Genomic DNA, 23,082 nt, shown 5'->3' on the forward strand with positions numbered 1-23,082 from the left:
CTGGGCAACCCGATTCCTCAATGGCCAAACGCTCAGCCTGCCTGGCCCAGTGGGGTAGGGACAACACTGGGCATGCCCAGGGGCCGTCTCTGAGGGACTTGAGGGCCCAGGGAGGCGCCCAGCCTCAGGCCTGGATGCGGAGGGCTGACCCTGGCCTCACGCAGGCGTCTGACTGCACCAGCCACAGCGGCCGCTGCACAAGTGGACCCAGGCCAGCGTCCTCTTGCAGTGGATTTCTGTCCTGGCTGGGCTAGGCTGGTGATGTTCCCCAACGGTAGGAGACAGCCTGCCAAGAACGAAGCCCCAGGGCCTCGTGACACCACCGGGCCTGCGTCTGCGTCACTAGGACCCACAGCCCCCTTCCCTTCCACCTGTGAGCCAGTCTGAGTTGGAAAACAAAAAACCACAAAACTTTTTAAAAGATTGATTTATTTATGTGAGCAGCCGAGTTAAAAAGGGAGAGGTCTTCCATCCACTGATTCACTCCCCAGATGGCCGCAACGGCCGGAGCTGCGCCGATCCGAAGCCAGGAGCTTCTTCCTGGTCTCCCACGTGGGTGCAGGGGCCCAAGGACTTGGGCCATCTTCTACTGCCTTCCCAGGCCACAGCAGAGAGCTGGATCGGAAGAGGAGCAGCTGGGACTTGAACTGGGGCCCACATGGGCTGCTGGTGCTGTAGGCCGATGCTTAACCACTACGCCACAGCGCCAGCCCGAGCTGAACTCCTTACCACCTTGAGTCCAGGCTGGAAGCGACTGACCTGTGGATTGGCTGGGGCTGAGCAGGACCGGGCACCCCCAGGCCCAGCAGGGGGCAGACTCGAGCCTCGTGCCTGCCCAGGACACAGCTCTGGAGCGGGCTGCACACACACGACTGGGCCGCTGGGCGTGGCCGGGCTCCCACCCCCCAGGGCCCTGGGTCCCTTCTACAGCAGCAGCTGCTGGGAGCTCGCGTGAGGGAGGCCGAGCGGCTAACGGAGGGTGCGCAACGGCTCCCGTCTCCGCCCGAGATGGGCTGTTTGCTTTCTCCCCTCCCCCATCTGTCGGCTGGCTCTAGGGAGTGACAGAGCCACGAGAGCCTGGAAGGGTCCCGCAGCACCTGTTCCTTGTGCCGGCACACAGCCAAGCAGTCACGTGGAGTCCTGTGTTCAGCCAGGGCTGCGGGGCCCAAACCTTGTGACACCCTAGTGGCTGAGGGCGAAAGGTCCCCTCAGCACCCGGACCCCAACACCTGGGACTGCCAAAGCCTGGGGGGCTCCGAGGGAGAGCCCACCGTGGCCCACTCCGCAGGCCGCCCTTCCTTGCCCCGCCCCGGCTCCCAGGGTGTGGGTGGCAGTCCAGGGCCCTCCACGCCCACTGCGTCCCGTCTTCCCGCGGGGCTCTGCCAGGCTGCCTCCACCCCACTTTAGAGGACACCCGTCACTCTAGCCCGCAGCCCACAAGGCTGCCATTTTAGCCTGGTCGTCTCCCTGAAAACCCTGGTCCCCTGTGTGGGGGGAATGTGATCCAGCCCCCAGAGGCACACACAAAGGTGAACAGGCCGAGCCCTGCACCCCCGGTGCAGGGCTGTAGGCAGAGGGCCAAGGGCGTGGGTGCACCCCAGGGGCTCCGCCACAGGCCGCAGCTACAGCTGGCCCAGGGCCTGCCGGGATCCTGGGGGCTGGGCGCAGACGGGATGTTCACACCGCCTCCCAACCAGCTACAGCCGGCATCAGAGGACGCTCAGGGCTGGGGACGGGCGCCGCAGGGCAGCGGGGTGGCCGTGGCGTGAGCCCTGCACCCAGACGGAGTCCCCACTGTGGCCCAGGGTCTGTGGGGAGTCGGCTGTACTGGGGCTGGCATTGCTACAGCCTTCCCGGCACTTCTCAGCTCTCCCGCTGCGCGCCAGCCACACTGGGCAGCAGGGAGCGGGAGCCGTGCGGGCCCCGCGCCCGTTCCCATCCGAACGTCAGGGGCTGATGGGGACGAGGCGCGTCTGCCGGCACCGGCCCGAGGCACAGGACACCCGGGGCTGAGGGCACAGCCGGCACCCCGAGAGCCGGGGAGGAGAAGCGGCTCCGGCCCACCCGGCCTCTGGGGGACCACGGGGCGCCCGAGGCGGCGGCAGCACAGCAGGCGAGGTGAGCCCAGCCCCAGTTTATTAGAAAAGGTGTGGACAGAGCTGCGCGGCCAGGGCAGCCCCCCCAGCCCCGCCCACCCGCCGCCTGTAGTGCTTCCGGGGCACCCTCACGCCCGGGCAGCAGGGTCCCGGATGCGCGCTGCTCCGCCCCCGCTCCCTGATAGATTTATTGCACTTAAGAAAGAAAGCTCTGGTCCTCCACTCCCAGCCCCCCGCCCCCCGCCCCGCCTGGGGCTGATGTAGGAACCTCAGTGCCCCCACGCCACGCCTCCTGCCTGGTGCTGCGCCCGCTCACGGGGACCACCCACCACCACGGGCAGGCCCCTCCGCCACAGGGCCCGGCCCGGCGGCCCGACGGCCTCGCAGGCGCCGCCTCCCGTCCTCCTCCTCCCGGCCACCCCCAGCCGTGTCCAGTCTCAGAGTGAGGGGCACATAAATACAAGTGAAGTCAGGGCGGGGCCTCCCGTGGCTCCTGCGCCGGTAGTGTCGTGGGCTCCCGCCCCTGGCGTCCTGGGCCCCGGAACGCGGCGAGGACGGTGAGCAGATTCTCACGGCTCTGGCCTCAGCTCCTCCCAGACCGAGCGGAAGAAAGGAACTTGGGGAGAAGCCAGGCCGCGGTGAGCGCAGAGCCCGCCCAGCCGCCCGCCCCGGCCCCGCCCCGGCCAGCCGCCTCACCTAAAGTGTCACAGTGTCTCCTGCCCCGGCCCCGCCCCTCCCTGGCCCCGCCCCGCCGGCCCCGCCCCACCCCACCCTGGCCCCGCCCCCGCCCCGCCTCCGCCCCTCACCTAAAGTGTGTCTCCTGCCCCGGCCCGCTTTGGCCCCGCCCCGCCCCCGCCCCTCACCTAAAGTGTCACAGTGTCTCCTGCCCCGGCCCGCTTTGGCCCCGCCCCGCCCCCGCCCCTCACCTAAAGTGTCACAGTGTCTCCTGCCCCGGCCCGGCCCCGGCCCGCTCTGGCCCCGCCCCCTCACCTAAAGTGTCACAGTGTCTCCTGCCCCCGCCCCGCCCCTCCCTGGCCCCGCCCCGCCCCCTCACCTAAAGTGTCACAGTGTCTCCTGCCCCGGCTCCTGACTGGCCTCCAGAAGCAGCTGTTCCAGCTCCTTCTCGCTCTCGGGGCAGCTCAGCTCTGCGGGCGAGGCCGGGCAGGGGGCTCCGGTCAGGCGGCAGCGGGCCAGCCGCAGGCCCGCCTGTCCCCACCAGACACTGGGCAGCAGGTGCACGGCCCCCACCCCGGGGAGGGCGGCGGGCAGGCAGCAGGCCCCAAGCCCCACCTCCCCTGCCCCTTCAAGGGGCCTCTAAGCGACAGGCCGTGCTGGCACCGGGCCTCACCGTGGTCCAGGCTGCGGCTGCCCGCCTTGGCCTCGGGCCCCGGGGGCGGCTCTGGGGGCAGTGCGAGGGCAAACTCGGGCTTCAGGCCGTTGGGCAGCGGCGGCCCTGGCTGAGGCGTCTCCGGCTGCGGCTGCGGCTCAGGCGATCCTGGGTCCTGGCGGCCGTCGCCCTCAGCTGGCGGCAGCACAGGGGAGGAGGGTGGGGAGAGGTGGGCGGGCGGCACAGGGGGCTCGGCCCTCTCGGGAGGACTCTCCACCCGGGTCACCACGAACACCTTGTGGCCCCGGCCCGGGCTGGACACGGAGATGCGCTGCTCAGAGGGGGAGGAGGGGCTCCCTGGGGGGCTCCTGTCCCCAGGGCCCAGGGAGTCTGTGGGGGGCACCAGGGCAGGGCAGGGGGTCGAGGGACTCTGGTCTCCGCCGGCCTCGTCCCTCTCCCCGTCTTCCTCCTCGTCTTCCCCCTCAGAGTCTGAATCCGAGTCCGAGTCCGGGCCGGGCCCGGGGCCCGGGGCCCCGTTCTGCGCCGCGGCGGGCGGCGGCGGCTCGGTGACGGTGATCTCGGGCATGGAGGCCGACAGCTGCGGCCGCTGCTCCTTCTCCTCGCGCTCCCGCGCCAGCACGAAGTTGCGCTTGCAGCCGTTCTGGATCTCGGCCAGCAGCGCCTTCTGGGTCTCGATGAAGCTCTTGACCTGCGGCAGAGTGGCCTGGCTAGGGCTCCGGGCCCCGCCGCCCGCCCGCACGCCCGCCCGCCCCGCGGCCCCCGAGGAGCCCCGCTCACCGCCTCCTTCTTGGGCTCCCGGTCCAGGTCCAGGCGCAGCAGGGAGTGGTTCACCTTGAGGGCCAAGGACAGCGCCATGAGCCCGCCCGTCTTGATCTCGTTCTCCCGGAGGTCCAGTCTCAGGAGGCGGGGGCTCTCGGCGATGAACTCCGCCACCGCCACCGCGCCTGCGAGGGGGACCGCAGGGGCTGGCCACGGGCCCCGTGCCTGGCAGGCCGGCCCCGCGCCCCCCGGCCCGGCCCGGCCCGGCGCCCTACCCTCGCACGTGAGCTTGGTGGAGGCCAGGCCGAGGCGCAGCACGCTGCGGTTGCTGATGAGCCCGTTCTTGAGGTTCCGCACGCCCTCGTTCCCGATGGGGTTGTGGCCCAGGTTCAGGGTCTCCAGGCTCTGCGTGTGTGGCTGGGGGGGGGGGGGGGCAGGGGTGAGGACGAGGAGGAAGCCGCTGATGGAGGGAAGGCTCAGAAGAAAGCCAGAGGCAGCCCCGGGCGGGCCTCAGCCCCGCAGGCACCCGCGGCGCTGGCCCGGGCTGCAGGGGCCTCTGAGGACTCAGGCCCAGCCCCCGGGCGCGACCTCCTGGCTGCTGGGTACAGGGGGCTCCCAGGCCAGTGTGTGCCTGCGTGGCTGGCTTACAGCAGCGTGGGACACACAGATGCAAAGCAGCCAAGGCAAGAGCTGCCCCTTGTGCCAAGCGCTGCCTGGGTCTGCAGCGCTGGACCAAAGGCGACAGTGAGGGAGGGGCTGCCTCCCCAGGGACCCCGGAGGCCGGCTGCGGCCCCGGGCCCTCCCCGACTCACCAGCGTCATGCCCAGGAAGGCCATGCCCGTGTGCGTGAGCTGGTTGTTCCACAGCACCAGGGTCACCAGCCCCTTCCTCTGCTCCTTGAGGCCCTCGCAGATGTAGGCGAGACCTGGAGGAGGCCGCGGTCAGGGCCTGGCGTGCAGCCCGGGCGGGGACCCTCAGGGGGCCGCCCCGGCCGCGCCAGCACCATGGACAGCTCACTCACACCCTGCCTGTCTCACAGGTGCATGGGGCAGAGCTGTGGCCCTCTGGGCTCTGGCCCCTGGCAGATGGGGCCCGCTGCCCTGTGGGGGTGCTGGACTCCAAGTCGCCCTCTGACCCCACCGGCCCTGTCCTCACAGGACGGCCAGGGGACGCTGCTCAACAGGGAGGGGGCCACACCTGCACAGCCCCTGGTGGAGCGCTGCGCTCCTCCTGCTGACTATTGGGGCCCCCACCCCACTAACGGGGCCGCCCCCTGCCAAAGAGCAAACACCCAAGCTCTTCCCCCGCCCCAGGGCCTTTGCACCTGCCATCACGGCCCTGGGTTCTATTTCTGGGCTTTCACAGGACTGGTTGAGGTCAAGGCCCCACACTGTGGCGCTCCTCCACCCGCACCTTCATCCTGAGTGGTCTCTCGGGGACTCAAGGTCACCTGAATCACGTCAACACCTCACTGCAAGCTCTGAGGGTCTGCTGAGCTGTCGCCAGACACCATCTCTGGGCTCCCCAGCCCGGCCCTGCCACCCAGGGTCACTGCTGCAGGGTGTGTGTGTGTGTGTGTGTGTGTGCCCGTCGGAGCCAGCAGCACGCACCTGAGTCCAGCACGTGGTTGTTGCGCAGGTCCAGGATCTGCAGGGAGCAGTTGAACTTGAGCAGGGTGCCCAGCTGGGCTGAGTCCTGCAAACCATTGAGCTTGTTGTCGGCCAGGTGCAGCTCCCGCAGGCTCACGTTCATCTTCAGGGCCGTGGCTGGGGGCGAGGTGGGCAGTGACCGGCCGGGCCTCCCCCGAGGCCCCGCGCCAGCCTTGGCCAGCAGCAGCCCCTGGCCCCCGCCTGTGCTCACCGAGCAGCATGAGGGGCCTCCCCGACAGGCTGGCGTTCTCCAGGTGCAGCACCGCCAGGCTGCTGCGGATGCGCAGGGCGCGCGCCACGAAGGGCGCCGAGTGGTCCAGCAAGGGCGTGTTGCGCGCGTCCAGGTACTGCAGGCAGCTGGTCTGGGAGCCGGGGCGGGCGCTGGTTAGGCCCGGCCCCAGTGCTCTCTGAGGGTCCTGCCACCCCACGGTCCAGGGGAGAGCAAGCTGTCATCTGGTTTTGAAGCCACGGTTGGCAAGGGAAGGCTCAGCCTGGGCCCACCTTTCCCGTGTGTGAGTGATGGGGCGAGGCCAGCACAGCCACCTGCAGGGATCCCGGAGTGCAGGGGGCGGGGAGGAGGGTCAGGGGAGACGGGGCGGGGCGGCTCAGGGGCGGAAGCAGCCACCTTGCGCATCATGTGGGCGGCGGCCTGCCAGCCCCGCGTGCCGATGTGCTTATTGAAGGAGATGTTGAGGTGTGTGGCCGACTCGTAGTACTCGATCATGTCGAAGAGGGCGGAGGCACCCTGGGGGCAGAGACACGGGCTGGACCTGGGCCGCGGGGACCCGGGGGGGGGGGCGGGGCGGGGCCAGCTTCAGCTGAGAGCAGTCTGGGTGTCCAGCGTGGAGGGAGCGGCTGCGCAGCAGTAGCCGAGCCTGCGGCAGGACGAGGCCCGCTGGGTCGGGTCCCAGGAGTCCCCCGGTCTGTTCCTGTCCCCTGCCCCCAGAGGCAGGAACACCTTGGTCTCAGAGGACAGGCGTGCTCCGATCACCCGCGGTGATGTCCTCTCCGGGGCAGCCCGCGGGCCGCAGCTCTCCCCTCAGCAGGCTGCTGAGCCCCTCCTGCCCTTCAGGGGCCTGCCTGCACCCACTCCTCAGCCTGTGTTGAGGGGCCCCTCCTGTCCTTTGGGGGCCTGCCCACACCCCACTCCCCAGCCTGTGTGGAGGGGCCCCTCCTGCCCTTCAGGGGCCCTGCCCACACCCCACTCCCCAGCCTGTGTGGAGGGGCCCCTCCTGCCCTTCAGGGGCCCTGCCCACACCCCACTCCCCAGCCTGTGTCGAGGGGCCTCTCCTGCCCCAAGGCCTGGGAGAGCTCAGGAGCCGCACGGGCAGGGACAGGGCCGCTCACATCCTCATCCAGGTTCGTCTGCTCCAGGTCCACGACCTTGAACTGCAGCCGCTTGAAGACCTCCTCCAGGGCCTCACAGGTCTTGTAGTCCAGCTTCTCACCTGGGGGCAGCGGCCATGAGCATGGCGCACGCTGCGCGGGGGCTTGGCCAAGGGAGGCGGGAAGGGCCCTGCAGCTCCACGCCCGGCCCCCCCGCAGGCCCCACCTGCCAGACACGCACCTTTCAGGTCCAGACAGTCGATGCGGTGCCCGAGGTCCGTGAACTCCTGGGGAGGCAGACAGGACGCTGGCTGGGACGGCCTGCAGGGCCAGGCTCTGTGGCAGGGCTCGGGGGAGGCCCAGAGCATGTCCACCGCTGGAAACCAGGGAGCTCTGTGCCCACAGGGCCTGAATACAGCCCACCCCGGTGCCCTGCGGGCCTGGGTGCTGCCCTCTCGGCCCAGCTGAAAGGAGGGGTGTGCGGGCAGAGGGCAGAGTGCGCAGGGCTGGCAGGAGGCTGAGCTGAGGCTGGGACGCAGCAGGCACTCCGCGCAGCAGTGCCGGCACCAGCCGAGTTCCTCCCGGCCTCCTCCTGGGGGCGCTCAAAGCAAAGCGCTCCCACAGACACCAGGGCTGTTCTCTGCTACAGACTGTCCCACACAGGGGGAGGCTGGCTGATGCCTGGGCACGAAGGGGCTAAGGCCCAAGCTTGGCCAGCTCACGCGGCTAGCACAGGGCTGGCCCATCTGAAGCAGGCAGGGCTCCTGGCCCCCTGTGCGGCCCCATCCCCTAGCCCAGGCGCACAGAGGCGGGCGGCTGAGGGACCTGCACCCCAGAGACAGGCACTCGGGGCCCACTGCGCCCGTCCAGAGGAGAAGCGCTGGGGAGCTTCACCTGCCACCAGGCGGCCGGGCTGCAGGGAAGGCGCCCGGGGTGGGGGGGAGGACCACCGCCAACAGAAACTCCCCGCGTGTCTGTCAGGGGCCCTGCACACACGGAGCCGTGGGTCTCGGGGAGGAACATGGGGGACTCTGCGCTGTGTCTGCGAACTTTCACCTTTAAAAGTCAGACGATACATGTATCGTCTCTAGTTCAGACTGGTAAGTACCAGCTTTCCCCTGGTGATGGAGTTTCGTGCTCTGTGTGAGCTGGACTAGAGCCCGCCCCGCTCAACGGGGCCAGCGGCGCTCTGGGAACACGGGGCCGCCCTCTCCGCTCCACGGGGCCGGCAGCGCTCTGGGAACACGGGGCCGCCCTCTCCACTCCATGGGGCCGGCAGCGCTCTGGGAACACGGGGCCGCCCTCTCCACTCCACGGGGCCTGGCGGCGCTCTGGGAACACGGGGCCGCCCTCTCCACTCCATGGGGCCGGCAGCGCTCTGGGAACACGGGGCCGCCCTCTCCACTCCACAGGGCCTGGCGGCGCTCTGGGAACACGGGGCCGCCCTCTCCGCTCCACGGGGCCAGCAGCGCTCTGGGAACACGGCGCCCCGCCGTACCTGCAGCTGCCGCAGGAGCTTGGGGATCTGCCTGCAGCTCAGCTTCTGACAGGCTTGCTTGTAGGCACGGATCACCTCGTCCACGGTCACGTTCTGGGCTGCAGACACAGGGCCGGCGTCACTCTCCACTCGGCCCCGCTCGGGGCTCCAGCCCTGCCCAGTCCCTCAAACCCCTCCCTGCCAGATTGGCCACACTCCGACCTGAGACCCCTCACCACCCACTGCTGTCCCAGGCATCCTTAAACCCGGCCAGCACTGCCCTCCATGCCGCACGCCTGGCTCCCTGGGCGCCGCCACACACGTGCCATCCAACTTTCCATGTGTCAGCCCCCACCAGCCTGTGAGCCCCCAAGAGCAGGGCGGGGGCTGTCGGGGTCAACCCCATGCCCCAACACTGCGTGTGGCACCGAAATCTGCAGACGGTGACAGGGAGCTCCCCGAGGCTGGGGAGCACGTGGGGACCCCTTCCTGCCGGTCCCTTGCACACCGTGGCAGCAGGCCCAGCGCAGGTGTTCATGCCTTTCTGATGAGCGAGCGAAGCCTCACTCTGACCCCAGGAGGAAACAGGCTCAGAGGGGAAGCGGCGTGCCCATGGTGGCACAGAAGGGAGCCGACTGGAGCTCAGCTCCTGAGGCAATGACTGTGGCCCTGCCGACTCCCACGCCCCAAACACCCGACAGCTCCACGTGCTCTGGCGGCGGCAGGGCCAGGCGACAGGTGCACACAGCCCGGCCCTGGCAAGCCCATGGCCAGCGCTGAGAAGGCAGGGCTGGGTTTTCTGTCTGCGTGGACTTGCCTCTGCTGAACGTTTCAAAGCCGGAATTAGACACTGCGCCCCCCGCAGCTGGCCCCTCCCCGGACGCCGTGAGTGGCGATCACACAGGCCACATTTTGTTTACCCATTCTCCAGCTGAATGGCTAAGCAAATGGCTTGCTCTGTTTCCACCTGTGGGCACTGGGGCCTGGACTGCCCCAGGGTGGCGGGAGAGGTCACCAGCAGGGCAGGGAGAGGGCGGGGCTCTCTGGCCAGGGCCACACTGGAGCGGGGTTCAGTCCCCGCTGCCCCGCTTCTGATGCAGCGCTGCCAGTGTGCCTGGGGGGGGGGGCAGCAGAGGAGGGCCCAAGTGACAGGGCCCCTGCCACCCGCTTGAGAGGCCTGGATGCAGCTCTGGGATCCTGGCTTTGGCCTGCACCAGCCCTGGCTGTTGTGGCCATGTGGGGAGTGAACCCGTAGATGGATGACCTCTCTTCCTCTCTTTTAAATAAATAAATCTCTCTTGGGAGAGGGAAGGAGAGGGAGGGGAGAGGCGGGGGGAGGGGGAGGGAGATCTTGGGCCTGCAGAATGGGGTGGCCACAGAGGCAACAGCACAGGTGCTGAGCTACCTGACATTTCCATGGCAACGCAGCACGTTTCCCATGTGCCCATTCACAAGCGCAGGCCCCGGCCCCTGGGGGCCCTGAAGCATTGTCTGGTAACGGTCCCTGTGTGGACCCCTTCTCCCGCTCCAGCTAGGCCAGAGGCCCTGCACCCTTCTTCCCATCAAGCCCTGCACCACGTTCCAGGACAGGAAACTGGTCTAAGGAAGAAACCACGCCCTGGGGCCGGCGGGACAGGAGACGGCAGAGGCCAGGCCGGGGCCGCGGTCAGCCCTCCTGCGGCCTGGGAGAGGACGCTCTCACAAGGCCCAGGCACTTGGGGGTCCCGGGACTCGGGTGGGGACAGGAGCTGGCTCCACCTGGGAGGCAGCTTCCGACTCGGAACCAGCCCTGCGCTTGCATGCCCTGGTCTTAAGCACCCAGGACCACACGTGTGTGGGCAGATTCCCTCTTCTTTTCACGAGCTCAACTGGAATTCAGCGAGAAGTCAGTTTAGCAGATCTTGCAACCGTCCTGGAGAGAGAGGCGGTCCCACGTCACCTAGGGCGCCACACGCTGCATGCCATCATGACTGCGGACACGGGCCCTGTCGCGCCGCGGCTCAAGGAAGAGGTCACAGACACCGCGTTCCGGATCTGAATGGGGTTGTCGCTGGCCTCCTTTATTATCTTGTTTTATTTTTCTGGCTTTAGAAATCAGCATTCTGAGAAGGGTCCATGAAACTGACCTGACACCAGGGGGCAGACCCCTGCCCGGGCCGCGGGGCGGCAGGGAGAGGGCCTGGGCTTGTGTGGGCGGCGGCCATGCTCCCGGCAGCCCTCTGTGTTGACGGTCAGCTGCACCCAGCAGGCTCCAGTAAGCCTCGAGCTGCTCTAGGGCCTCAGGGTGCTTAGCTTCGACGGCTCCTCCTCGACCCCCAGGGATCTGCCACCACAGCCCTGTCCCCTGGGTCACCACTGCCCGGGGACGGGAGCTCGGAGACAAGGCCCAGGCCGTCTGGATCGCTGTCGTGTGGCCAGCACCGCCCGGCCCAGGGCTGGACCCAGGAACTATCAAGACTGTTCACTCCATGAGTGCGTGGAGGAGGAAGATGGACGGCACAACCCGGCTGGTCCAGGTCCCAGGCACGAGAGACCTGGAGGAAACCTAGGCTGCTGCCATCTGGGGAGTGAACCAGAAGATGGACAACCTCGCTCGCTCTCTCTAACTCTGTCTTTCAAATAAATAAACCAATTCTTAAAAGATTTATTTCATTTATTTGAAAGATAGAGTTGTAGAGAGAGGTAGAGACAGAGACAGAGACAGCGAGGTCTTCCATCCCCTGGTTCTCTCCTCAAATGCTGCGCCGCTGAATTTAGGAGACGAGAACTCCAGGTCTCCCACGTGGGTGCAGGGGCCCAAGGACTCGGGCCATCCTTCCATCCTTTGCTGTCTCCCTGGTGCACCAGCAGGGAGCTGGATCTGCAGTGGAGCAGCGGTTCAGGACCCAGCTCCCTGCTGATGGATCCGGGAAAGCAGCCGCAGATGGCCCCCGTGGGTCTCTGCACCCACACGGGAGGCCCGGATGAAGCTCCTGGCTCCGAGCTGGCCCAGCCCTGGCTGTTGCGGTCATTTGAGGAGTGAACCAGTGGATGGGCAAGCTCTCTCACTCTCTGCCTTAACTCTGCCTTTCAAATACATACAATGAATAAGTATTTCTACAAAAAGAAGAAAGAAGAGGGGAAGTGTGGCCCCAGGGACAGACACCCCTCCCCCCGCCGGGCCCTGCACATGGAAACAGCGATGGCGTGTGGTCTCTGACAGCCAGTGCGTGGACGCAGGTGTGCCGGGGCCGGAGGCGGCAGCGCACTCGGCTGGCTCCCATGTGCCGGGTGCCCCCGGCCCAAGGCAAATCCTGGGGTTCTGAGGTGTGGGAGGAGCAGGAACGGGTCAATACACCTGCCCACTCGACGGCTCCAGGTCCCCCGGAGAGGGAGAGGGAGAGGGAGAGGCAGAGGGCGCGCTGGAGCCGCCGAGGACGGCTGTAAACAGTGACCGCAGGGCCGGGAAGGAGACCTTACCTCACTGACCTCCCCAGGTATTTAACAATTACGAAACCAAACCAAACCAAGACAAAAACACCCAGACACCTCACTACGTAACAGGAGTGTGTGGGGCAGAACAGGACCAGCCTGATTAAAGAACAAGAATGCTAGGCCAAAAGAAGAGACACGCTGCGGCCAGAGTTTAACCTCAAATAAAGCTGCAACACCAGGAAACAGCACCTTACCTGGTCGTCAGCTTCCCTGGGGCAACCAGACTATCCACGGGGCGAGGTAAAATCAGACCCCTTCCTCCTCACACGTTTCAAAGTACATTGCAATGGAATAGCTAAATACAAAAATAAGGGGCCGGCGCTGTGACGTGGTGGGTAAAGCTACCACCTGCAACACCAGCATCCCCTGCGGGCACTGGTTCGAGACCCAGCTGCTCCACTTCCAATCCAGCTCCCTGCTAATGCCCCTGGGAAAGCAGCAGATGGTGGCCCAGGTCCTTGGGCCCCTGCACCCACGTGGGAGACCCGGGTGAAGTTTCTGGCTCCTGACTTTGGACTGGCCCAGCTCCGGCCATTGTGGCCATCTGGGGAGTGAACCAGCGGATGGAAGACCCCCCCCTCCCCCTGTAACTCTGCCTTTCAAATAATCTTTTAAAAAAAAATAAAAGCGTACCGTTGAATAATCAAGTAACCTTGACACAGCAGTGACGATCTGAGCATGAAAGCAGACAGAGCCCATGAGAGAAAAAGAAATCAACATATCTGAAGAGATGGAAGATTAGAATTGTGTGTGTTTTTTTAAAAAAGATTTATTTATTTACTTGGAAGGCAGAGTGAGAGAGAGAGAGAGAGAGAGAGAGAGAGAGAGGTCTTCCATCCGCAGGTTCACTGCCCAAATGGCCGCAACGGCCGGAGCTGCACTGATCTGAAGCCAGGGGCCAGGAGCTTCTTCTGGGTCTCCCACGCGGGTGCAGGGGCTCATCTTACACTGCTTTCCCGGGCACAGAGCTGGACCAGAATTAGAGCCAGGCCTCGAACCTGCTACGCCACAGCACCGGCCCCATCCTTTACTTTTTATTTGAAAGGTAGGGTTACACAGAGAGGAAGACAGACACAAAGACAGAAACCTTCCACCCGCCGGTTCACTCCCCACGTGGCCACAACGGCCGGGGTGCGTGGTTCTGCTGCTTTCCCAGGAGCATTAGCAGGGAGCTGGATCCTGAACTGGCACCTACATAGGATGCCAGTGTCACAGGCGGAGGCTTACCCTGTTACGCCACAGCGCAACACTGTGTGTGTATGCTTAATTAGAAGGGAAATGTAAACTTGAAGGCATCACTCTAAGCAGCAGCCCCTGCCTACAGCCAGGAGCGCGGAATTCAGCGTGGGTCTCCCAGGGGGCGGCCGGCGCGCAGGAACCTGAGCCGTCAGCTGCTGCCTCAGAGCACAGGCAGAGCCAGGGCTCAACCAGACACTGCAATATGGGAAGCGGGCGCCCCAAGCAGCAGCTTTCTCTGAAGTGAACTAATTCATTAGAAAGGGAGAGAGAGAGACCTTTCATCCACCGGTTTACTCCCCAAACAGCCGCAACAGCCAGGTCTGGGCCAGGCTGAAGCCAGGAACCAAGAACCCTGCCTGGGTCTCCCACATGGCTGACAGCGGCCCAAGTACGGGGGCCATCTTCCACTGCCTTCCCAGGTCTATTGGTGGAGCAGCCGGGACTCAAACCGGCTCTCTGCTGAGGGATGCTGCCATCGGAACTGGCAGCTTAACCCGCCGAGCCACAGCCTGGATCCCACAGGCAGTGCCTTGACCACCGCAGCAGACGCCAGCCCCGGGCTGCAGGCCCTAACCAGACCTCTGAGGGAACGCCTCCCCCTGGGCCCGGCCCGGCTCATGGGGACCACAGCTCGTGCCAACACACTGTCCAGGGCAGAGATGACCCCAGCGTGGGCATCAAGGGCATGCAATTGGTTGGCCCCCGACAGAGGCCGTCAGCCTTTGTCCAAAGGAGCCCCCAGCAGCCCCAGGGTTCCTGACCAGGCAGCCCCACGCTCCCAGGACTGGCATCCGAGCACACCTGCAGCGAGGTCTGGAACCAGGCTCAGCCTGGAGAGGTCACCTGTGCCCGGGCACCTGAAGCCTCCTGGGAGATGGGGGCAGGGAGGGCACGCGAGGCCCCAGGCTGATGGGGGGCCCCTAGAGACAGGAATGGTAACTGCATCCACCGGGAGCAGGGGCTGGCCCGTCCAGGCGGCAGGTGCTCTGGCCACCCCCCCCCCATCACTATCACTCCGGGGGCCGCGGCACCACCGGCGGAGACACGGAGAGTGCTGGGTAGCTCGTGAAGGACTCTGTTCTAGTAGTTAGGCATTTCTCTCATTTATGTCTTAAAAAAGAACTAGCTCATCAAAACTGTGATTTCACAAATACTGTTGCTTAGGAATGAGACTAAATGAAGTCAAGCAAAAAAAAAAAAAAAAAAAAAAAAAAAGGAGGGGCTTCAGGAACCGGCAAGGAGACATCAGAGCTGGCAGCCTCCGTGCAGCCGTGGGCTGTCCCCGACACTCTCGTGTGAATGAGTTCAGGAAGCGTGCACCACTTCCACTGTACAGAGGAGGAAACTGAGGCAAGGGCCGACTCCAAGGACACACGCAGGGTCCCGTGGCGAGCAGCCAGCGGAGCACAGGCGCACACGGAAGCTCTGATGTGTGCGGCCCAGACACGGCCCGCCGGCGTCATCTCCCCCACCAACTCCCACGGCCTGAACCCGAGCTCAGGGCCAGGCCAGCCCTAGGCCTCCACGGCACAGAAAGCCCCCTGCCAGACAGCACAGGGCCCAAAGCCAGGGCACAGCTGCCCAGCCCTAACCCCGCAGCCCACAGTTCAGTGGTGGGCACTGGGCTCTCAGCTTGGCCTCCCTGGGTGGGCTAAGGCGGGACGTTGGGGAAGACGACAGCTGCACGACCGAGCTGGGCTAAAGGAAATCCCTGCTCGGTGAGCCCAGTGGCGCGGGAGCACCACGCACCCCCGGAGGGAGCGTGGGGCAGGGCTGACAGAGGGCCGCCTCCTCCCTGACCCTCCAGCCTGTGCTGCATCACGTGCGAGCTCACATGATGCCGGCAGCCTGTCTGAGGCAGGGGAGAGGGCGCTCTGTCAGCCACGCTTCCCAGGCAGTGTGTGAAGTCTCCTACAGGGGTAGGCTCCCCGGATCTAAGGCCCCCCCCCCCAGGCAGGGCCAAGCAGCCACGCAGGCCTGCGTGCCCGTGAGCTGCTGGGGTGAGCGCCCGGTGCCCCCCGTGAGGCGAGGGAGCTGCGGAGCCTGCAAAGCTGGTTTCAGGAGGGCCCTGGCCCCTCCCTCGGGGTGGCCTGACTGGCCGCTGGCAGTGGGGAGAGCACCCCATCGGAGTGATGAGGAGCACAAAGTCCTGAGGCCCGGCCCGCACCTTAGGGCCAGGGACCCAAGGGCAGCGCTGCACAGCAGGGAGCGGCTCTGGCCCAAAGCAGCCAGGACGGGGCTCCTCACTGCTGCGCCGACGCACTCTGCAGTGCCCGCGTGCCCCACCTGAGACCCAGGTCTCCCAGGGCACTTCACAGCTCTGGGCCAGACTGCCTGCGGTCAGACCTTGGCCCCCACTCAGGCCGACTTTGAGCACAGGGATTTGATCTGTGTGCCGCTGCCTCGGCCTTGAAGCGGGGACGTGTGCAGGGTGACGGGGTCCGTAAGCGCTCTGGGCTGGTGCTCCTGCCTCACTGTGCCCCCAGGCGGCACAGTGTGCTATTGTGACTGGTGGGGGAGCGGGGGCCGGGCAGAGGTGGCGTGGGCAGCCCAGGACTCGGGAGAGGTGCTGGAGGGCAGGGCCTTGGGGCGGGGAGGGGGCCTTGCAGCTCCTGCAGCAATGGTCGCCGGCTCCAGTGAGAGGCCAACAGAGCAATGTGCCCTCACAAAGGAAGAGAAACCCGATGCCAGGCGTCAGGTGACAGGCAGATGGCTGGCTGGCTGGCTTCGCTCCCAGGCCCGGGGTGTTGCCCAGGGGGTGACTGAGCCAGGCCATCCCTCCAGCCTGGAGCAGTGGGGGAAGCAGCCAGCCATCCCAGCAGGAATCAACACATCTGGAAGCAACACTGGGAGTGCTGGGAGCGACTGGGGGCAGGGGAGGTGTCTGCTCCCTCCCAGCCGCTCGGACCTCGGCACTGAGCAACCTTCCCGCGGCCGAGTCTACCAGGTTCCATCAGGAGGTCCCCGTGACAAACCCCAGGTGACCCTGATGGCAACCACTCTGGAGTGCAGGTGTGGTGGCTTCAGAATGCGTACTGAGGAGCCCGGGGTGGGCACCCAAGGCCCAAGCACCAGGCTCAGGTCTGTGGCTTTATCTAGCAGACCCAGGAGGACCCACTGTGGGCAGCGAGTGTTGGGCGGCGGGGGACACGGTGACAAAGATGTGAAGACAAGGACAGGTGGACGCGGTGGGGAGCAGACAGGACCCTCGCTGGCTCCAGGGAGGACTGGCTTCCATGGGGTGGGGGTCGGCTGCAAGACTCAGGGGAGGGGGCCCAATGGCACCAGCAGGCAGGCCGCCGGGCCTGGCACCCAGAGCTAAGTGCCCTTCCTTCTCGGATGGTGACCGACTCACGTGGCCCTGCGTTCCGGACGTCAGGGAAAGGCCCAGCGAGCAGGCTCCGAGCCAGGGCCGTAGGGCAACTGCTCCGGCCGGCTGCTGCAGCACAAGCCGCCACAGCTGGTCATCAACAACCAGCAAGGCGCGGCCAAGTCCTCCGGCAGCGGGGGCTCAGGCTGCGGCTGCGGTGTGCTGAGCTCTGTCAACAGACGGTTTTGGAAGGACGCCCAAGCGACCGGGCGACTGTTTAGTAAGGGGAGCAGGGGAAGCCGGAGGGAGGCGGGAAAGCGATTTGAGGGAAGCCTGCGTTCTGGTGTCTTTTAACCGCCGAGGCATAAGCGGGTACCACTACTCAGAAACCAGACCACAAGTTAAGAAAAACCAAAACCAGCACCCAGCTGCTGGGCAGCCCCTCGCGTGTGCCTGACCTTGGCCAGTCCCGAGGAGTCGGCAGCTAAGACCCACAGGGCTCCACGCCCACTGGCACAGGTGGGCAGCGGCATGGGGGTGAGTGGAGGACGCTGGGAGACGTGGGAGAGGTCAGCACACATAGGCCAGCGGCCCGGCGCTCCTGGTGGCGCTCTCCAGAGCTCTCGGCGGGAAGGGGGCAGCGGAGCAGCCGCGCCACAGCCGGAAGCCAGGTCTGCGCTCCACGTGTCCCACAGCGCAGGTGCCCGAGTCCCGAGCCTGGTCCCAGGCCTCCACCCCAGGAGCCCGGAGCCCCTCCCTCAGACGGGGCGCGCTCGTGCGATTCCAGTGCTCGGCCCCGCGCATGGCCCAGGACGCCTGCAGCAGCTCGAGGCACAAGGCAGTTCTGCCACCATCACCATCACCCCACTTGGCAGATGGGGAAACCGAGGCTCAGGCAGGGAGCCCCCCAGTAGGCGACGGCCTGGCCCAGGCAGGCCAGTGTCCCTCCACACGCACCCTGGAAGGCAGCTCTGGGCCTCTCCGCTCTCTGTGCAGCCCCGCCCAGGCTCCTGTGCCCACTACTCGAGTTCTCAGGGCACAGGCCAGGGACACAAGGCCCATGTCTGTCCTGTACTTCGGGAACTCCCGCCCTCAGCTCCACGGGCCCTGCGCATACCCTCCTAAGCACGGATCCTGCAGCGCCTGCTTCCGGGCCTCAGCTAAGAAACACACGTGAGGGCAACGGTGGCCCCGGGAGCCAGGTCCCTCAGCCCAGAGCAGAGGCTTCGGCCCAGCTCTGTGCCCCGCCCTGCACTGCCGAACACCACCCTGTGCCCGTCCCCAGGCCCCTGCGAGCCTCGGTGGCACTCAGCACAGGGCAGGAAGAAAACAAAACAAAGCCCAGAGGCGTGGCGCCCTCTGCAGGCAGAGCCACACTCTGCTCCCTGACCCAGCACTCTCGTTACCCCACTTTGCAGGTGAGGCCAGAGACGGGCCCCGGCCTGCCAGGGAGGACAGAGCCGCGCGGCGCGGCTCACCCAGCTCCAAGACTCGCTCTCCGTTCTGCAACGTGAGAAGCAGGCCCAGGATCCCAACGCTCAGCGACCCTTCGTGGCCAGAGAACCGCAGGCTGAAGCAAAGGACACTCAGGGCCATTTTCCACCTACCAGGAAGGCCAGCGGCCACGGGTGCCGACGAGGCTGGGAAGCTGCCTCCCGTACGCGGCAGGTGGAGCAGGAGCCACACAACCCCGCTCGACAGCGCCGGGCACAGGCAGGCAGCAAGGCCGAGCGTGGGGCAGGCGCTGCGTGCAGCAGGTGAAGCACCACCTGCGACACTGGCATCCTTGTGGGCGCTGGTTTGAGCCCCAGCTGCTCCACTTCCGGTCTGGCTCCCTTCTAATGCACCTGAGAAAGCAGCAGAAGACGTTCCAGTCCCCCGCCACCCAGAAGGGAGAACTGCAGTCCACGGCTTCAGTCCGGCCCAGCCCTGGCTACTGTGGCCATTTGGGGGTGAACCCGCAGACAGAAGATCTCCGTCCCTCCCTCCCTCCCTCTCTGTAACTCTGTCTTCCAAATAAATACATATTTAAAAAGAAGAAAAGAAAGTACAAACGCACACAGCCTTTGCCTTAATTCCAGTCTGGAGACTCATCCTGTGGACACGTTGCAAAGATGCTGAATTATACGCATGGAAGGTCACTCACTGCACCAAGCGTTCACAGCGCAGACCCGGAACCAGCCCCAACGGCCGCCACCAGGAGACCAGCGAATGAACCACGGCTCACCCACGCGGGACTCTCGGCAGCCACAGAGAACAACCGTGTTCTGAGCCAGCAGGGCACACCTCCCAAGACACCTTGCCGGAAAACGGCAAGGAGGGAGCCGGATGCCAGGATGCTCCGTGTGACGGAAACGGGAGTAAAACCGGAGCTCACCGTTACAGCTCACGGACACGGACATCGGAGCAGGGGAAACAGCTCGGCACCCGGCCCAAAGGCCCAGAGCGGCCACACGGTCAGTGCTGCGGAGCTGGGGCGTGGGCACAGAGCGGCCGGCCACACGGTCAGTGCTGCGGAGCTGGGGCGTGGGCCCAGAGCGGCCGGCCACACGGTCAGTGCTGCGGAGCTGGGGCGTGGGCACAGAGCGGCCGGCCACACGGTCAGTGCTGCGGAGCTGGGGCGTGGGCACAGAGCGGCCGGCCACACGGTCAGTGGTGCGGAGCTGGGGCGTGGGCCCAGAGCGGCCGGCCACACGGTCAGTGCTGTGGAGCTGAGGCGTGGGCCCAGAGCGGCCGGCCACACGGTCAGTGCTGCGGAGCTGGGGCGTGGGCCCAGAGTGGCCGGCCACACGGTCAGTGCTGCGGAGCTGGGGCGTGGGCACAGAGCGGCCGGCCACACGGTCAGTGGTGCGGAGCTGGGGCGTGGGCACAGAGCGGCCACACGGTCAGTGGTGCGGAGCTGGGGCGTGGGCCCAGAGCAGCCGGCCACACGGTCAGTGGTGCGGAGCTGGGGCGTGGGCCCAGAGCGGCCGGCCACACGGTCAGTGCTGTGGAGCTGAGGCGTGGGCCCAGAGCGGCCGGCCACACGGTCAGTGCTGCGGAGCTGGGGCGTGGGCCCAGAGTGGCCGGCCACACGGTCAGTGCTGCGGAGCTGGGGCGTGGGCACAGAGCGGCCGGCCACACGGTCAGTGGTGCGGAGCTGGGGCGTGGGCACAGAGCGGCCACACGGTCAGTGGTGCGGAGCTGGGGCGTGGGCCCAGAGCAGCCGGCCACACGGTCAGTGGTGCGGAGCTGGGGCGTGGGCACGTCACGTCCATCATGCTCCTATTTTCACACAGGCTTGAAACGGCCCTAACAGCGCTGAGTGTGGGGGCGGGAGCAGCGGCTACTCAGAGTTGGCCTACGAGGGCTGAGGCCACCCGGGCTAATGCAAGGCCGGCCTTTCACGACAGTGAAGGTTTAGTTTTAAAGCCTGAGCCAGCCTGGCGGCAGCAGCTCCCCAGCCCCTGGCTCAGCGCCCAGGAGCCCAGAGGCCCTCACCGAAGGTTGGGACAGAGGCCTGTCGAGGAACGGGGAGCTCCGACACCAGCCCCTGACTGCAGCGTGCCCTACGCTGTTAGCTCAGGCGGCACCTTCCAGCACCCCAGGAAAGAGGCACCGCCGGGATCCCCAACCCAAGACAGAATAGGGACAGAGAGGGGCATCCTGAGCAACACGGGCTGCACACTTCAGGGACCTCCCCCTGTCCCTGCTGAGCGGGTCTGACTTCAGAGCCTACCTCCCCACTGAGACTCCACGGTCAGCTCCAGGCTGTGCCTGGTCTCCGCCCCGCCGGGCTCTCATCAGAGCCCTGCAGGCCCTGGGCTCCCCACCCACTCTGTCCTGGGAAGCCTGGGCGTAGCATGGAGGCAGGGACACAACCCAGATGAAAACGGAGCCACGGCCCGTTCCTAGACGGGTTTTAAGCACTCAAGTAGTTGTGAAAACCTCTAGGCTGGCGCCGCGGCTAACCCTAATCCTCCGCCTTGCTGTGCCGGCACACCGGGTTCTAGTCCCGGTTGGGGCGCCGGATTCTGTCCCGGTTGCCCCTCTTCCAGGCCAGCTCTCTGCTGTGGCCAGGGAGTGCAGTGGAGGATGGCCCAGGTGCTTGGGCCCTGCACCCCATGGGAGACCAGGAGAAGCACCTGGCTCCTGCCATCGGATCAGCGCGGTGCGCCACCTGTGGCGGCCATTGGAGGGTGAACCAACGGCAAAGGAAGACCTTTCTTTCTGTCTCTCTCTCTCTCACTGTCCACTCTGCCTGTCAAAAATAAAAAAAAGAAAAAAAAAAAAAAGAAAACCTCTGCCCCGGCCCCCCAGCAGCGAGGGGACGCCGGCGCGGTATCTCGCGACGAGCGGTCAGCGGGGCGGAGGGAGCCGCGCACCACTGGGCACCGCAGCTGCTGGGCTCAGGATCCTCGGCGGGGCCTGGCCGTCCACACAGCGGGTCAGACACAGGCCCACGGTGACAATGGCAGGCAGGCTCCTACACAGGCCTCTGCCGGTGCTGCTCCAAGACACCCCACGGCCTCACCCTCGCCACCCTGCCGAGGGCGGGGAGGGCGGAGACAGTCACCACGCTGGATCCTCCACCTCCAGTCCAGGGGTCGGCGACATGACAGAGCGGTTCAACCACCGCGTGTGACACTGGCATCTCCTATGGGCGCTGGCTGAGTCCCGGCTGCTCCACTTCCAGTCCAGCTCCCTGCTAATGCACCTGGGAAAACAGCAGACGACAGCCCAACTGCTTGGGGCCCTGCTCCCACATGCATGCAGCTCCTGGCTCCTGGCTTCAGCCTGGCCCAGCCCCGGCTGCTGCAGCCATTTGGGGGGTAGGCCAGTGGACAAAGAGCTCTTCCGCTCTGTAACTCTGCCTAATAAATTGTGTGTGTGTGTGTGTGTGTGTGTGTGTAGACGGATGGATGGATGGATGAAGACGTGTACCCCAGGGTGGGCAAACAGAAACCAGGTGAGGACAGCAGGGACTCCCAGCAGACCCCCGGACAAAGGAAAGCACAGCTCCTTTGCAGTTCCCGCCATTGAGACACGAGGCTGGCGCACAACCAGCTGAGGGCTCGCAGCTCAGAGCAGGCTGGGCGCCTGCCTCCAGGCCCAGGCCTTCGGCAGGGCCAAGGACGCAGATGGCCGGTGCTAATGCAGGCCTGCCCCACCCCTTCATCCTGACCCCCCGGCTGCTGATCTCGGTACAGACACATGCAGAGCGGCCACGCACAGGTCCTCGCTGGCCAGGCTGCCAGGGAGCCTCCCGCACAGGGCGTCTGAAAGGCCGCTGGCACTTCTTTTTTTAGTATTCACTTATTTATTTGAAAGGCAAAGTTTCAGAGAGAGGGAGAGGGAGAAAGAGAGAGAGAGAGAATATTCCATCCACAGGTTCATTCCTCAAAAGGGTTGCAACAGCCAGGGGTGGGCTAGGCTGAAGCCTGGAGCCTAAAACTCCACCCAGGTCTCCCACACAGGTGCAGAGAGCTGGAGAAGTGGAACAGCCAGGACTCAGACCTGTGCCGATATGGGATGTGACACTGCTGGTGGCTTCACCCACTGCACCGCAGCACCAGCCGCCAGCGGCGTTCTGGGCCTCTGGTTACACAGGGCATAAGCGCCTGAGTCCCGGTGGGGGCAGGCGACCTGACATGCACACCTGGGAGCTGGTGACTTTCCGCACCCAGGATGCTAAGCTCGGCTCCCCCGGGGACCTGGACTGAGTGTCCCTTCCTGGCCTCTAGAATGGCGAGCCCAGTGGGGTTCTGGGAAAAAGAGCAAGGAGGCCGCGTGGCCAGAGAGCAGGCGCCAGAGCTGGGTCCTGCCAGCTTCCGGAGCCCGGGCCCCGGCAGAGGCCTGTCCACCTTGCGCAGCCCAGGTAGGCTCCAGCCCCAGTAACTCTGTCCCAGGGGATGGCTGTGATGCCTCTGCATGGCTGAAGATGGAGCAGGAGACAGAGTGACACCCAGACTTCCAGAAGCAGTGCTCAGATCCTGCCCTCGGAGCACGAGCACGGAGCTGGTACTGGGTCAGCAGGGGCTCCTGCCACCTGAGTCCTGGGCCTGCCAGCTCACAGCAGGTGCCTGACGGGAGGGCAAACACTATCGGCTCCAGCCAGGCCCACCAAGCACCTGGCCCAAACCAGCTGCCTCTGCCTGTCCCCCCACCCCCTTCCCCTCAGAAATACCGATCACACTCGCTCCTGTGCCCTTAGACAAATATTGACCCAGGGCTGAGCACTGAGCGTGCAGAGTGCCGGCCTGGGCCGCACGGAGGGCGGCAGGAGCAAACACCCGGCAGCCGGGGTGCAGGGGGAGGAGCCTCAGCCCAGGGCCCATCTCCCCACCCGCGATGAGACGGGGCCCTGGGGGCCGAGTGACCGCTCCTCAGTCTGCCCAGCTGCAGACGCGCGGCTCCCTCTCCCT

General features: G+C 66.0%; 1 protein-coding gene across 2 annotated transcripts in view; it reads right to left on the reverse strand.

Annotated features, from left to right (window-relative positions):
• Positions 1 to 412: 412 nt before the first annotated feature.
• PPP1R37 (protein phosphatase 1 regulatory subunit 37) overlaps positions 413 to 23,082 on the reverse strand; it is a 38,629-nt gene continuing 15,959 nt past the window's right edge. The window contains exons 2-13 of one of the 2 annotated variants that reach the window (XR_016225202.1): positions 8,677 to 8,774; positions 7,420 to 7,465; positions 7,200 to 7,300; positions 6,478 to 6,597; positions 6,064 to 6,214; positions 5,814 to 5,969; positions 5,016 to 5,128; positions 4,479 to 4,620; positions 4,222 to 4,275; positions 3,445 to 4,132; positions 3,151 to 3,241; positions 413 to 2,712 (exon numbers count right to left, since the gene is read on the reverse strand). Coding sequence is in view for 1 of the 2 variants with exons in the window: in XM_051828466.3 (XP_051684426.2) it covers positions 3,159 to 3,241; positions 3,445 to 4,132; positions 4,222 to 4,388; positions 4,479 to 4,620; positions 5,016 to 5,128; positions 5,814 to 5,969; positions 6,064 to 6,214; positions 6,478 to 6,597; positions 7,200 to 7,300; positions 7,420 to 7,465; positions 8,677 to 8,774 (1,865 nt within the window). In the remaining variant the exon portion in view is untranslated. Of the gene's footprint in view, positions 2,713 to 3,150; positions 3,242 to 3,444; positions 4,133 to 4,221; positions 4,389 to 4,478; positions 4,621 to 5,015; positions 5,129 to 5,813; positions 5,970 to 6,063; positions 6,215 to 6,477; positions 6,598 to 7,199; positions 7,301 to 7,419; positions 7,466 to 8,676; positions 8,775 to 23,082 lie in introns of both variants that reach the window. The other variant, XM_051828466.3, reaches the window with a different exon arrangement.

Source organism: Oryctolagus cuniculus, chromosome 18 (genome assembly GCF_051225735.1).
Source record: "Oryctolagus cuniculus isolate XC-2025 breed Fujian yellow rabbit chromosome 18, ASM5122573v1, whole genome shotgun sequence".
In the NCBI taxonomy this organism is placed as follows: domain Eukaryota; kingdom Metazoa; phylum Chordata; class Mammalia; order Lagomorpha; family Leporidae; genus Oryctolagus; species Oryctolagus cuniculus.